This window comes from Ammospiza caudacuta, chromosome 16 (assembly GCF_027887145.1).
Source record: "Ammospiza caudacuta isolate bAmmCau1 chromosome 16, bAmmCau1.pri, whole genome shotgun sequence".
NCBI classification, from domain to species: domain Eukaryota; kingdom Metazoa; phylum Chordata; class Aves; order Passeriformes; family Passerellidae; genus Ammospiza; species Ammospiza caudacuta.
The window spans coordinates 1,186,728-1,202,867 of NC_080608.1; the positions used below are offsets into that span (position 1 = coordinate 1,186,728).

General features: G+C 44.7%; 1 protein-coding gene across 1 annotated transcript in view; it reads left to right on the plus strand.

Moving 5' to 3' along the window:
- CTNNA1 (catenin alpha 1) overlaps nucleotides 1–16,140 on the plus strand; it is a 116,352-nt gene that overhangs the window by 24,218 nt on the left and 75,994 nt on the right. Inside the window, exons 4-7 of the mRNA XM_058815646.1 lie at nucleotides 592–758; nucleotides 1,507–1,626; nucleotides 3,428–3,694; nucleotides 6,621–6,824. Of these exons, the coding sequence (XP_058671629.1) occupies nucleotides 592–758; nucleotides 1,507–1,626; nucleotides 3,428–3,694; nucleotides 6,621–6,824 (758 nt within the window). The remainder of the gene's footprint in view (nucleotides 1–591; nucleotides 759–1,506; nucleotides 1,627–3,427; nucleotides 3,695–6,620; nucleotides 6,825–16,140) is intronic.

Below are 16,140 nucleotides of genomic sequence, written 5' to 3' on the forward strand. Positions count from 1 at the left end.
ATAGTTAACCAATGGCATTGTTAGCATCTGAAACCCAAATTCTTTGCTCCTGCAGCAGATGCAGCCCCACAGGCTATGAAATGTTGAAGCATTTTACGAAGCGCTGCCTGGCTTTGAATTCCAACCAGGGCATATCCAGCCAGGTCATCGCTCCGAGTTGTTTACGGTCCCAGGAGCTGTGGCAGCTCACTGTGTGTTTACAGGGCTTTCTGCTGCTTTCTGCTTAACTCCTACACGCACACAAATCAAAGCTTTTGCTCAGACTTTGAAGGCGTCGGAGCTTGGGAAATAACTGCAGCCCTGCAAAGGCGTGCTGAATTCACCTCTCTAGAGAATTCTGGCACACTGAAACACCTGTACAAATGGAAATAAGGACCAAAGTGTGATTTCCCAGCCCTTCCTCCCTGTGTGAACCCCTCTGCCCCAATGCCGTGCAGTAGCTGTACTCAGAGGTAGCCACACGCAGCATTAACTGTCAGCCGTATGTCACAAAGGTTTTGTTTTAGAGACTCAGGTTGGCTTAGGAACCTTTCCAGCGGCTGATGGATGCTGTGTGATGCTGAAGGCAGCCCCTGCTGTGTCCCCATGCAGGTGACCTGATGAAGAGCGCCTCGGGGGAGTTTGCAGATGACCCCTGCTCGTCGGTGAAGCGCGGGAACATGGTGCGGGCGGCGCGCGCCCTGCTCTCCGCCGTCACCCGCCTGCTCATCCTGGCTGACATGGCCGACGTCTACAAGCTGCTCGTGCAGCTCAAAGTTGTAAGTGTGGGTTACACCTGCTCTGCCAGGTGCCCACTCTGTGTGTGACCCGTGGGGCCTGCACTGGCAGCAGCTTCTTTCTGCAGTGGGGGGCTCTGGGGGTTTTTGCTCTCAGCAGAATGTGTGCAGTGGGTGTGTGTCACTCACTTTTGTACTCGCTGTCAGTAGCTTTTGACATTGAGCTGCACTCTGTTCTGAACTTTTAGTACAAAAACTAACTGAGCCCTGGTCTGAAGCTGCAGGTGAGAGCCAGCCCTTTCATCTTACAGAATTTGGCTTTCTTATAACCAGTACTCCTTTGCAGCTGCTAGGGATGAGTAGCTTCAGCAGGCTAAATAAAAATGAAAGTGGACTACTGTTTGAGGAAGCCTTTCCTTCCCATGGGCAACAGGGTGGGCGAGTGGTTTGTGCAGAATTTGAAGTGAAATGACATTGGGTACTGGGTCTTCCTTTGCAAACAAGCTTTGAGGACTCTCCTTGTGCCCTTTGGCCACTGCTATGGCCCTGCCAGAGCCCTTGACTCCTTCATGTTCTTTCAGATGTGTGTTCCTGACTGTCTCTGATAGCTGCTGACTATGAAATAGTAGTTAAGCACTGTATCCTATTAGCCTTTAAAGTGTCTCTCTTGAAAAAATAACAGGGGGCAGGGGAAGATAGCTTTCTCTGACTGCCATGAATACATTCTGAACTACCTCCTGACCTGTGGACTGTATTGCTTAGAAAAATACGTGAATATATATTCTTTTAGGTGGAAGATGGGATCTTGAAACTAAGAAATGCTGGCACAGAGCAGGATTTGGGTATCCAGTACAAAGCCCTCAAACCAGAAGTGGACAAGCTTAACATCATGGCAGCCAAAAGACAACAGGTATAGTGTGGCCATTTTCTTCTGTATATTAATTCTTGTTTTTCTTTTTCAAAATACCTTGATGCTCTTGAAAAGTGCTTGTTCTGTTAATACTTTTCACTTTATTTTTTTTACTTTATTGCTGAGTACTTTATATTGTGCTCTGCCACGCTAAGGAACTGTGAGCTTGCCTGGTAAGCAAGGAAAGTGTGCTTGGCTGTAGGGTGCTGCTTCTGATGGAATTTGTTCATAGTAGCACTTGTAAATGTCAGTGTTTTAGTGCTTTAATGGCATGCTGCTGCCCAAAAGCTGCACTTGAGGACAGGAGCTGAGATGTGTCCCAGTCCTGGGGCACTGCCCACTAGACCCTGTTGCTGTTGTGGTTCATGCAGATGGACTGAACATGTCCATGTGCACAGAGGGCAAAATCCATGGCTGGGCACAGCTACAACTTCCTGAGGAAGTGAGTGGTGCTGCTCACTGGTCTTGCACTGAAATGTCCATTGGAGGAGGGGTTGAAACTCCTGTTTGTTGTGGGTATGTTCTGTGTTTGGATAGCTTGTGCTTAGCCTTAAATTGCGTGTGAAATTTGTTTTGTTCAACAGCACTGGTGTGACTCATTCTTGAGTAGTTAAGTTTTCAGAGGAAAGCAGAGGTGTGGGCAGTTTAAATTATCAGAAATAGCATAATTCTTTTAGAGCATTTTTTGCCTCTTTGTTCTGTAGATATGTACAAACCAAAACTGCTTATGCACCTCTGACACTGCTTGATTTTTTTTGCACAGATTTGTCTTAGAAAATAAGCTGGATACAGTCAAAAAGGGATTGTCAGTTGGTTATGTATCTCAAATCTGATTGTAGTAAATGGGAGTAGGGTTGTGATGGCAATGCAATAAATGCTGTAAAACTGCTTTGTGATGGATTGTTCCATACTATGGGAAGTGGTTGTACAAAATCTGTAAATCTCTGTGCCTGCTTGGAGTGCCCTCCCAGCTCAGCGTGTACCTTACAGAGGTCACCTATTGCCCATTCATTTTAGAGAGTCTGACAGAATTTTTTTCCCTTTTCTCAGTAAGGCAGTGCTTGTCTTCATTTTCACTGCCTCTTTGTTAGATTTAAGAGGTAATTTTGAAATGGTGCTGCTGCTAATAACTGTGGTTGTTCCTCCTTTTATAAACTTACTGCTTGTGCTGGACTCAGAGGCTTTATCTGATCATGGTGCTCTGTTCCAAAACAGAGGTGATGGTGCTTTAGAGAATTACAGCATAGAGTGTTTGGGAAAAGACTTATGGACTTGCTCACTAATCTTGAATTAGTGGTAATTACAGTCATTGGATTAATTTTGTCTCATTGGAGGTGAACAAGAAGTTGAATGAGATGATATATTTGTTCTTCTGAAATTAAGTACCTGAGTCTCTTGAGGAGCGTAAATGCCATCTCCTAGGTGTGATTAAAGAAAACATTCTAGTTGTGAGCCTGGGAGTTTAAATTAAAGATGATCTTGCTTCTTATCTGCGAGTGCAAGACAGGACAGCTTCTAAAATGCCGGTCCAATGCTGCAGAGGAACAAAAATCCAACGTCAGGTTTTGAATTGTGGTGTTGTGAGTCGCCCTGCGGTGGTGTTGTTTTTTTGGCTTTATGAAGCTGTCGTGTTTTGCAATTAGTTGAGCCCTTAAGGATGGGAATACTCAGCAGACGGATTTGAGCAGATTTGAGGCAAAGAACCTGCCTGTCTTTTGAAGATGCGGGGAGACAGTGCATGGATGTTGAACATGGGCAATAATCTCAAATGTTTTTTTTCCCCCTTTAATTTTCCTAACAGGAGCTGAAAGATGTGGGTCACCGCGATCAGATGGCGGCAGCCAGAGGAATCCTGCAGAAGAACGTGCCCATCCTGTACACGGCGTCCCAGGCCTGCCTGCAGCACCCCGACGTGGCTGCCTACAAGGCCAACAGGGACCTGATCTACAAGCAGCTGCAGCAGGCGGTCAGCGGCATCTCCAACGCCGCCCAGGCCACGGCCTCGGACGACGCTGCCCAGCAGCAGGGCGGGGGTGGAGAGCTGGCCTACGCCCTCAACAACTTCGATGTGAGTGGCTGGGCAAAACCCCTCCTGTTCCTTCACCTGCGTGCTTTTATTGATACTGCCTGGAAGATCATTTTCTATTGAAGTTGTAGGCAAAGTAGGCTTTTTTTAAAAAAGCCATTTTCCAAACTAGGGTTGATGGAATATAGAAAGTTACATATGTGGTTCTTGGTGATGGAAGGCTGTCAAGTTAAACTAGCTCTGAAATAGCAGCCTACTGCTACATTAGATGGTTTGTTTGAAATTGATTATTTCATAATATATTTATGTAATGTATTCTTGGAGGTGACAGAAGTGATTTATTAAAAGTGAATCATGTATTTGGGATTGCTGAAACTACCTCTTGAGAGGAACATGAAGTGGGAAGTTTTAATATGATCTTTGGTTGGAAATGAAGTCATTTCATACTGATAGGTTGTACTGATCTGTCATGTTCTTTATCTTGCATTCAGCACGTTGCTGAGGACAGCCATGCATTTTTACTGAGATCGCTTTCCTTTTGAAGCCAGAATTCGGTGTCTACCTGATTCAGCCTCTGAATTTTAAACACTGTAGCACTAACTTACTCTAGAACTATATTTAATATTGCAAAGCTATCACTGAAAAGGCATTTAATAGTTGTGGTTTTGCCAAATTTTCCTCACTTTCTCCTTTTTGCTCTTACCACTCTCGTTCCTCCCTTTCTGCCACGTGTATTTTGCCAGGATAAAGTTATGATTGAGTTCTCCCTGTGTCTGATGGGAAGCCTTTCCCTGGGATCTCTTGAGCAACAAGAGGATGTCATGGCAGTCTTGATCTTTGTGTCTGATTTTGTTTTGAGTTTGCCTTCCTGAAATTCCATCAGATGCTCAGGAAGCCTTCAAAGTGTGCCTCAGGTTAGCCCCTATGGGCTACAGATTCTCACAGGTGCCTGTGGGAGGGGAAGGCAGCCCTGAAGCAGCGGCACCGTCTCAGGGGCTGGCAGTGAGGAAACAATTCAGTGCAAGTTGGTGGAATGCTTGTACAGCTCAAGCCAGCTAATAGGCTGGCTGATAAATAACACTGTTTTACTACACAAACTCTCCAATATACAACTGCAGACTACTTTTTGAGTGTTGCAGTTCACATGAAGCTTTTTGAGCTTTTAATTCCACTTTGTGAGGCTCTCTAATAGCAGCAGTGCCTGATCAGCCGGCCAGCTTCACGATAGCTTTGTCTCATCCCTGCCAAAGGAGGCTGACAAAACAAATGTGTTGAGGTTCTTGGCAGATGTTATCCTTGCACTTCATTTCCTGCTACTGCTTGAGTGTTATTACACTCCTGTAATAGAGGCTTTGAGCACACGTGCCCTCAGATACTCCAGTGATGGTAAAATATGAAATGGCTACCAGACGATAACAAACCGATCGTTATCTCTTTTTGGTGGTGCAGTTCTGGAGTGGTAGCACACTGCATTGTATTAGCCAATGGCTAAAAGTTTCAGGAAGGAGGAGGAGGGAATGTGTTGGAGAGCACATGCCATGTTCTCATCCTGCTGTGATGGCTGCGTGGTTACTCTGTAGGGATATGAAATGTGCTGGCTGGCAGAAGAAGGTGGTTGTGACGTGGCTGCTGGGGTTAGTTTGAACACAAACTGGCTGAAAAATTTCCCATTTCAAAAAGCTTTGGGTCTTCTGCCCCTGAAATAACTGAGCCTAACCCTAAACAACCAACCAGACCCTGAAATGGCCAAATTATTTTTCTTTATTAAATTACAGACCTGTTTAAACAAATCACCTGAAAGGACTCAAAGGTGATAAATACTGTGCAGTTTCTTCCTGGGGAGCTTCCATGGGTGGTGGTGTTGGCCCCTTGAGAGCAGATGCATCAATGCTGCTGTTTCAGCCCTGAGTCTCTTGGTATGAGCTGTGCTTGCTAACACTCTGGCAAGAGAAACTTGTGGTAATTTTCTGCCGTGAAGAAATTGATTTCTGTGTGGTTTGAAACCTTTATGTTGATATTTCACTTGGAGAATTTTTGAGAACACAGTTCTATTTACCTGCTTAACACTGAAGAGAAGAAAGACTGCAAAGTAGGGCAACAGAACACAATATATAGAGTTAATTTTGGATGTTTGTTTTCTTGTTCATGATGGGATAATTGTATGTGACAAGTTAACTAGTGAAGGCCTGTCCAAATTGACATGTCATTAGGAAGAGTTCTGTACTTTGAACCTTATTTTTGCTGGCACATTTGATTTTTGCCATTCATGTAACAAGGCTTCCTATGGCCAAGTTTTGTTTAGCTGTCAAAGCAGCACAAGAAATGAGTAGCAATATAATCTGCTGGGAAACCTCTTAGTAATTTTACACAACTACTCATGAAAATCCTCCTCAGTGCCAAAATAGTGTTGTTTGCCTCTTAATGCCTGATCAGGGGGTTGCTCTAAGTGTTGGTTGTTTGCATGACTTAACAGTAATACACTGCTTTGATGCCTTAGAGTGGCTGCCTAGAACATAGGTTAGACAAGATTAAGAGAATAAAAGTGGGTATTTGTTGAAGGCCTTCAATAGATACACCTTGGGCAGTCAAAAGCCTCAGAGAGGGCTGCACCCAAGAAGGATGATGGTCGTGAATTTTTCTGGAAATTATATGTTTGGTCCATTTATATATCGGGCGTTAATCCTCCAGTTACAGTTTCAGGTAGTGAAGTAATTTACTCCAAGTTTGGCCCTCCCCTGCCCCAGTTCACTGTTATTTACATCTCTTATGGCCTGAGACAGTGAAATGTCTTTAAGTTTCAGGCCCAGAGAGGAATTGTCTGACCAAAATGTGAAGAAAGTAGCTGACACTGTATAAGGAGTTTAAGAGTTATACACTAAAGCACTACAGGATTTGAAAAGTGTAAAAGCTGAATCATAAGGCATCACTTGGGCTGGTGACTGATTTGCAGAACTGTTTCTCTTTCTAGAAACAAATCATCGTGGACCCCTCGACGTTCAGCGAGGAGCGGTTCCGGCCGTCCCTGGAGGAGCGGCTGGAGAGCATCATCAGCGGGGCAGCCCTGATGGCCGACTCGTCCTGCACGCGCGACGACCGCCGCGAGCGCATCGTGGCCGAGTGCAACGCCGTGCGCCAGGCCCTGCAGGACCTGCTCTCCGAGTACATGGGCAACGTGAGTACCCCGCTCTGCGGGCTCCCTTTGGGGCTGGAACTGCATGGGGTCAGCTAAAACATGGAATTGAAACTCTGAGTGCATGGGCAATGTCAGTACCCTGCTCTGTGGGCTCCCTTCGGGGTGTGACTGCATGGGGTCAGCTAAAACATAGAATTGAAACTCTGAGTGCGTGGGCAACGTGAGTACCCCGCTCTGTGGGCTCCCTTCGGGGTGTGACTCCATGGGGTCAGCTAAAACATGGAATTGAAGCCATGTCCCTCAAAGCTGGTTTGTTCTCCTGTACTTGGCACTAGTGAGGGCATGCCCTGAATGCTGTGTCCAGTTCTGGCCCCTCAGTTTGGGAAGGATGTTGAGATGCTCGAGTGCATCCAGAGGAGGCAACAAGGCTGGAAAGGGGCTGGGAGCACAAACCATGTGAGGAACAACTTGGGGAGGTGGGGGTGTTTAGGCTGGAGGAAACAAGACTTAGGGGTGCCCTCATCACTCTGCACAGCTCCTGAAAGGTGCCTGTGCTCAGGTGGGGTTGATCTCTTTCTCCAGGCAGCACTGACACAACCAGAGGACACCATCTTAAACTGAGTCAAGGGAAATTCAGGTTTGATATCAGGAAAAAGTTTTTCACAGAAAGAGTGGTGAAGTTCTGGAATGGCTGCCCAGGGAGGTGGTAGAGTCACCATCCCTGGATGTGTTTAAAAAAAGCCTGGATGTGGCACTGGGTGCCAGGGTTTAGTTGAGATGTTGGGTTGGACTTGATGATCTTGAGGGTCTCTTTGAACCTGGTGATTCTGTGAATTCCGTTTTGTCCCAAACAGAATTTGAGCAATAGCAAGTGGTCCTGAAAGGTTTGTCCTGAGGTGTGATGAAACCTTCTTAAATCACCAGTGATACTTACCTCAAAGCTGATCTCCAGTCTTCCAAACAAGTGTTGTCATCATAAAATGTTAATCCCATGGCACTCCTTCTAATTCTCTTTTATGACTGTTGACATGGTCAAGAGAAATTCAAACCTCGGTTTACATAAGGTAACTGGGCTTATGCAAAAAGTCCTACTTCACTTCTGTTGTCTCTTGGAAACTTTAACAGTCCCATCTTTGTAGCTGAAAGCATGAATTGTCAGAATCAAGTTGATTATTGTTGCTACTCGGTTTGAGTAGAAGTGATGTATGAAGTTAAATATGTAGTAGAAAATCTGAGAGCAGTTTGGTGTAAATATTGGGCTCAGAGCAGTTCTTTTCCAGTGTTTAGGCACTGAATGTGCACACAGTGTCTGAAGCCTGAGTATTTCCACACTTGGAGTGAGTGTCATGTCATGCAGATGAGCTTCTGCATTTGAGGGCATTATGGTGAAATATTGGACTTCCTTCCCGTCCACTGCCCCTTTGCTCTTGTTCCAGTGGGTTTTAAGCTGAAGAACTTGATGTGTTGAGAGGTGACATCAGGATATCGTAAGATTATAGATGAGACTATATATAATTGTTTAACTTCAATACTGTTAAAGCTGATTTCAGAAATAAAGTTGCAGAAATGGCAACAATTTAAGCAAACTTAGTGGCTTGTAGTGCTGTGGCAAGTAAAATTGTCTGAAGAAATCTTTATTGGGGGACTTGAGGTCTTATTTATGCTTTTGAACTTGTTTGAGGTGCAGCTGAGTTCAGAGTTACTTTTTTTAGGCAGTAACTCTTATTTCGGAACCTTGCTGCACTAGATACTTCACCTTCAAATCTTTTGGCCAAAGTGATTTCAACATAGAGCAAAACTGGTCCAGGGGCTGCCATGCATGGGTTGGGGTGGTGGAATTTGGAGAACAGATGCAGTGCGTGGTAGAGAGAAAGGAAAACAAGGATTTCTGTTTGCCAAAGAGAAGGGCAAAGTAATTGAACAAAACTGAAAGGCAAGTCTGATGTAGCCTGCGGGCTGAGCTAGGTATTCATGTAGTCTGTCTTAATTGCTTGTGAAAGTAGCTTGTGCTCAGCATTGACATTTTGTAGAACTTCAGACTGCAGCTGGGAAGCAAAGCATGAAGTTGTGCCACTCAAAACTCCTTTGAGCAGGGTATTTTATGAGTCTGTGAAGTATCAGCAATAATCCCTCAAATGTGCTGCTGGATTGGATGGAGCCCTGTCAGCAGGATTCCAAATGGAGCAGCCACCAAAGGGTAATTAAACATGTGCAGGAGGTAAATGCTCGGTCTTGCATGGAGGAGTTGGTGGCATTTGTCTCATTGAAAGTTGGTCAGATAGCCATGTGAGAGTGCAGAGCTTTGACTTCCTCTCACAGCAATGCCTGTCCTCCTCAGCCATGTGCTTTTGTCTCTGATAGGCAAGTTAAAGTAATCACGCTGAGATGGGAAGAATGTATTCCCTCTGTTATCTCCTTTGGCACATTGTGAAATTAGTGGAGCATACTGCATTTTTTAAAGTCACTGTTATGTTATGATTGTAGACAGTGTAGTTGGGGAAATGAGATTAGAAATTCAGTGAAATGGAGTGGAAAAAGCAATTGATAAATTATGGTGAAAATGTGGGATGGTGTGTAAAAATCCATACTGTAAACCCCTCTGTGATTAAGCTGAAGAATGACTAATAGTTGGGAATCTAAACAGTGAAAATGGTTTGATACATCTGCAGGAAGAGTAGGGATGTGCTGACTTAGAGTAGTGGCAGAGGAAATGTCATTTAATGTATATGTATGATATACCCACAGCTCCTGGGATGCTTTCCTTCAGTCTCCCTTTGAAGGAGGAAGTGAATTGGGCATTAAATCTGTTAATTGCACAGCACTTGCAGTGCATCGTAAATCCTATCCAAGTGCTAGAGTAAGAGGTATTTATTGGCCAAGTGTAAAAATTCAGAGCAGATTGGATGAGGAATAGACTGGAAAGGCTGAAGCACAGGACTGTCTTGAGACAGATTTCCTTTTTAACTTCAAATGCCTTCTCTTTGGTGACTTCCTCTGGCTTCTGGGCTTTCTTTCTGATCTCTGGCAATTGCAAGACTTTTCTAGGCAGTTTATAACTCAAAGTTTAGTGTTTTGGACTCAGAGTTTAACTGTTTCTCTGTGCCTGTCCTTGAAGGTCTGGAAGCATTGGCAGCTGTGTTATGGAGTGTGGCAGAAGTTTTTAGCTGAATAACGGGTTTTAGCAATAAACTGAATTGTAGGATCTCTTGACCCCCACTGCATCTGCTGGCAAGGTGATGAATCCTGTGATTATGCCCTTAAAAAAAGGGCAAGATTTGCTTTTTCAGTAGTTTGTTACAGAAGTTTGAATCCCCTTTTTCTTAGATTGGTGTGTGTATGATTTCCTTTTTCATCTAGTACAACTTCTTGCCATTTTCAAGAGCAGCTTGGTCAGACTAAATCTTGCACGTTAAGGCCAGCATTGTGTCAGACAGTGGTCAGTAGTGGGTCCTGCAAGCAGAAGGACAGAAGCAAAGGAGCTGTTTAATTTATCTTACCCCAAGTATCCCCCCAGTGTTGGCAGTCTGCAGCTCAGGCACTTCTGACCTTCTGGACTGCTCTTGGAAATGGCAAGAGAAGCTGTGGCCAGTGGCAGGAGCCTGTTTCTGTGGGTGGTAAGAGAGATGGGCTTTCATTACCTGCATCCACCAAATGTCATTGGCCACTTCCTGACCCAGCCTCTTGGTTTATAAGCTACATTCTTTGAAATCCCAGCTCTTCATCCCTTAATTGTAGCATCTCATTCTCTGGCTTTTCCCCCTCCTCTCCCACTTTGCCTGGGGAGAGCTGTTTTCCATTATGGCTTTTGCTCACTTCTCACAATTCCAACAGAAAATAGTTTCCCTTTTTAAACTTGCATTGCGGATCCCTCCTGGATTGAAATAGCATGGATGCCTATTTGCATTTAGGTTTTATTGCTTGTAGTAAGCTTGTTTCTTGCTGCTGGTGCTGAATGGCGGGGCTGGGAGGGGAAGGCCTAAATTCATTATTGATTCTGAGTAGCTTTGTGAAAGCAGATTATTCCAAGGTCTTGGTTCTGGGATCAACTGCCTGGAATGCAGCAAATTCAGCACATCAGTTGCAGCTGAGTTTGTAATATAACTCACAGATGGCAAGACCCAGATCTTTGTACCCAGATCTGTGGCTGTCAGGCATTCTTGGTGTGTATTTTATTAATTAAACAAAGAAATTTCAAAGCATATTTGAGTTTAGTTGAGCATTGATTCCAGGCTTAGGCAGGGCAAGAGGGCAGAGCAAAGCATCGAACAGAATGATGTTAAAATTAATAGTGCAATCAATGAAGAAGTTAGTAAGAAATATCAGAAAATACAATGGAAGCAGTCTTTAGGGTCTAACTCCATGGTCTTGTGTGGGTGCATGCTGACCTGTTGCAGTTTGCTCCAAGTAAAAAGGATGAAGCTGTGTATTTTTTGACACTGCTACCAGTTTATCCTGGCATTGCCTTTGCACTGGCAGCTGGTGAGATTCCTCTCCCACTGTAGGTACAGCCAACATCTCTGCTTTTCTGTTCTGTGCTACTCAGCTCTGCCTCAAAGTTAACATAACTCTAATAAAAACTACATGGATATCTAAACTACTGAAATGCATTAAAAAGTGCCCAGTGGGCTGACAGCTGAAAAATTTCTTTATTTTAGAAAGAAAATGTGTCACTGGCACAGGAATCCACAGACTTGATTGTGACAGGTGTGTGCTCTGTGCTCTAGCCCTCTGGGTGTCATTAGCACAGGACTTGGGCAGCTTGCCTTGCTGTCAGCTCTGTGTTACACATGGCGAGGGCTGGGTTTGGTGACTTTGAGGCCGAGCTTTGAAGGGGTTTGGGGTTCAGGGTAGAAAGCACAGGCCACGCCCTGGAAGTGTAACCAGCAGTTTCCAGTGTGCTCTCAGTGTGCTCTGAAGTTGCAGAAGACATCAGTTACCTGACTGATGTGTAAGACTGGAAATAAAAGCTTCCTTCAGCTTTTGACAGTCCATTTTTGCTGCCTGGTGCAGGAGCCCTGAGGGCTGGGGGCAGTGGGCTCCTTTCCATGGGCCAGCAGTGGTCGGAGGTGTCTTGCTCTGCTCAGTATGCACAAGGAAGTGCAGAGAGCTCTCATTTTCAGTCTATTCTGTACCCCATCAATTTCTAATGCATTCAGCTCCCCTTTCATGCACACACCAGTAACTCAGCCATGTACCAGCAGAAACATTGTCAGGAATTGTAGTTTGGTGAGTGCGGAATGCGGACCCGCAGCCCCATTGTGTACCACATGCTCTTGTACAATAAAATCCCTTGTTACTACATTTGGAAACGATAAATCATGTTACATAAAGTAGCCTGACAGGTCCCATTTCAATGGGAATTTTAATGCCTTCATATTAACATTCTGACTGTGTCCTTGACTGTCTGGATTGCATTAGAGGTGCTTGGCAGCAAATGGAGAAAAGCCATTGGGAGCTGGTTCAGAGCAAGCATTCCAGGCACACATCACTTCAGGATGGCTTTTTATTTTCCCTGGTTTCCATCTTCTCTTTGGCCTCAAGTGCTTGAGCACCACAGCAGGGTCTGGTTGGGGGTGGGGGTTGTGTTTCTGTTTGTTTTAGATTTTACCCTGACCTGTGCTGGTATGGCACAAATTCAGGGTGAGGGGGTGGCTGAGCCCAGGCTGTGGCCCTGCTCTGTCAGGGAACTCTGGCAGGCCAGCGTGGTTTGGATCTTGGGGTCTCCAGAGAAGGTCCCAACACTGCTGGGTTTGGACCTGGTGGACCCATAACTTGTTAAATGCTTGGTTTGCACCCTTGTGTCTGTGTTCAGTGCAGTTAGGGGAATGTAATGCTTCACACAAGGACTGTTTGCTCAACCTTAATTGCACTATTTTGCTTTTCTTTCCTAAGCTTCTCTGAACATCTCTGATGCTTGGAAAGTGATTGGGCAGGAAAGTGCCTGGCTTATCTATTCAATATCTGCTGGGAGAAATCATTTGTCTTCAGAACTACCAGCAAAGGATATTTCTACTCCAGACACACTTGCAATTTACAGAATGGAGATGTGTTTTCATGATGAATTTGCCTATTAATAATGTTGATCCACAGCTTTGTGTTCCTATCAAGGATCCAAGCTTGGAAAGGAACACGTGAATTTTCACATGACTCTGAAATTCATTTATAGCAAGTATCTATATACTGAAAGGGCTCTTGCATAGCCCTTTTAATGAAAGCATCTGTTTCTGTGGGAATAGATGTGAATTAAAATGGCACACTGATCTGTGTTGATGATAAAGATGCTGATAAAAATTCTGCCTTGAGATAATCTGCACTTTCTTTTTTAATATTGTTTGTCAGTTTAAGATGCCTGAATGCTGACGTGATGGATGTGCTTAGAAAGCCTGGATGGGTTTTCCTGTCATGGACTTTGCTGCTCAGTAGAGAGCTGTGCTGTTCTGCTGGGCCCTAATTTCCATAGACATTATTGCTTTGACAAAAATGCTGCTTTTAAAAACAGAACATTTCTGAAGTGATAGGAGTTTTAAGTTTAATGCTTATAGGCTGCCATAGAGTAAATATTTCAGCATCATTGGAGTTAAGCCAGATGAAGATGGTGAGAACTTCGCACTGTGTCAGTCAGGCATTTTTGGGCTACAGAATCAAGCTTCCAGCTATTCACCCAACACCATCCTGGTTTGGGACTTAGTGTGGGGTTTTCAGGAGATGTTCTGGCACCTTCTGTTTCTTAGGGAGTAATAAAAGCACTTATGGAATTTAAGAGAAGTTCTTAAGAGTCCAGCTCCTGCAAAGTTCTGTACACCTTGTGATCTCTGGGTTTTGAAGCTCTTCAGAGTCTTCCCTGCCTCCCCAGTGGTTTCCCTGAGCTTCTCCCAATGTTGATGTGGAGTTGCTGGTTTAGAGACCCCAAATAGCTTGGGGTGCCCAGCCCTAGAGGGGAGGGAGGGCAGCACATCTGGGCTGCAGCTGTGTGCCCTGGGAGGGGGCACAGGCCAGTGCAGCCACTGATGCCAATGGCACAGCTTGCAAGTCCTGGATGCTTTTCCAGACCCAAGACAGTTTTTGTGCTGTGCAGATGCATCTCTTAAAGAAGCATATGGCTGGCTGAGTGCCTCCTGAGAGAATCCCAGCAAGGCCCAGCACTCACACCTCAGGTCTGATTGCAGTAGGAGCCCAGGAGTCTCTGGAAGTCTTAAATCGCTGCTGTGCTCCATCCACTGCCTTCAGCCTTTACTGCTTGTTTGCAGAGCTGCCAGCAAGAACTCTCTTAAATTGAATAGATTTGACAGCAGCTGGGACTTGTTCTGAACTGCCTTGTACAGCAGAACTCACCCTTGCAGCCTTTCCACGCTTTGCAGCGTTTTTGTTACAAACTCTTAATGTATGTAAAAGAAGGAAGGTGGCTGCCCTCACTTACAGTGCTCACTGCAGGCAGCTGTGCAGCAGAGCTGAGCTCTAGTGCTGGCTCTGAGCAGGAATTGAGTCCTGTGGATACTCTGAGTGGCAGTGAAGGCTCCCATCCTACCTGGTCCCTTCTTTCCCCCCTCACCCTTTGCTTTTGTGTTGGTGAAACACCTGAGTTTTCCTTTGTCAGGCATGTGTCCATCTCCAATGTTAACACATTCTGATCTTCTAATAATGCATTATAAATCTCAGCCTTTCTTAATCTCATGTTGATCAAATAACAGTTAAGATTGATGCAGGCAAAACCTGCAGTACAAATGTACACCCTTGTTTGTGATATGGAGCTTGGCATTTTGCAGTGTTTTACTTTCCTTGAACTCTAAGTGCTTTTACATAAGTACACTAATGCTGTGCATGGATTCTGCCTTAACATTGTGGTTTATGGCTTAATTCATTTGAATTCTACTGTTTTGTAGGAAAATATTTGAACTTTATCTGTCTACATAAGATCAAATATGTAGTCACCCCTAATGCAACTGCATTTGGTGATACTTGAGTAGTCTCTCAAAGTCAAATTTGAGGAGTATGGATGGAATGGAGCATGTAAGTTTGCACAGTGACTGCTGATCTGTGGATAAACAGTCTTTTAGCCTCCAGCAGGATCATGCTCTCAGTGTGCAGAAGTATTACACACACAACTGGGCTTTTCAATTCCTCTCGTTGGAGGAAGGGCATGATGGAATTATTACAAAGCTGGAAGACCACAGTTCTTGTATTGCACACTTGACTCTCAAGTCCTCAACTTCTCCTGTTTCTTTTGCCTTGATCTAATACAAACTCTGGACTAAGTTCCATCTGCAGGATGGGATTCAGGAGATAATGAAGGGAGAGAAGAGGAACAGTCACTGTCCATGTACACATCTGTCCCTGTGGCTGTGTGGTGCCACTTGTCTCCTCTCCAGTGCTCCATGGCATGCAAAACCTGCTGTGCTCTTTCATTTTTTTTTTGCTTTCCAGTACCTCTTCATCTTTTTTACAAGCATTAGAGGTCTTGATGGAAACTGAGATATTCTCTTCTGGATGTAGTGTTTATTATCCAGACTCTGCTCTTGCTTAACCTGTTTTATCCTGTGTAAGAAAGCTGATGTTCTGTAATGCTCTTAATGTGTCCTGGAGCTTCAGACCTCCTTTGTCCCAGAAAGTCAACAGAATCAATACAGAATAATTAGCATTTGTGGCTTATCCAAATAGTGGCAGCCCTCTGGAATTTAAATAGAGGCAAAAGAGTGACTTAATCCTTCTCATGTCTGAGAAAAGGATGAGGCTTAAGCTGTATCTTGGGAAGCTGTTGAAATAGAGGAGAGAACTTTGGCTTCCTCCTGGCCTACACATTCCTTTAGTAGGAGGGATGGGAGTTAGAGGGGAAGCAGCAGAGCCAGCTTGTGTATGGCAGGGTTAAAAAACTGCTCAGGCTATCTGAAAACACTTCTTGACTTTGGAGACTGGATACTCACAAATTATTTTTGCTGAACAGGCATTCTAGAAGAGTAGTTTCCTTTCAATAAGAGCAGGAAGGCCAGAGGCTGTCAGGGCAGGACCTGCCTTGCAGAGGTGGGCTAAAAGGTGCATTTTTCTTAGCAGCAATTAAAAAAAAGCACTGGCATGGTGCCACAAAGGGAAAACCAGGGCATGTGCAAAATTAGCAGTAGGCAGTGAAGAATCAAACCCAGATGGTTCTGTGCTGGCTTTTCACAAATATCTGTGCCTTCCACAAATGGAGGGTGTTTTTCTTTATTGTGTGTGTCAGAGTGAATGCAAATATTGTGGGATGTGCAGCCACTCGTGGAGTGTTGACTCCACTGTGTTCTGGTAACCTCTGCCTGTCAAGAAGCAAGGCTTTTGCCATTCATTGGGTGCTCCACTGCTGCCATATGTGGCCAGAAGAGAAAAA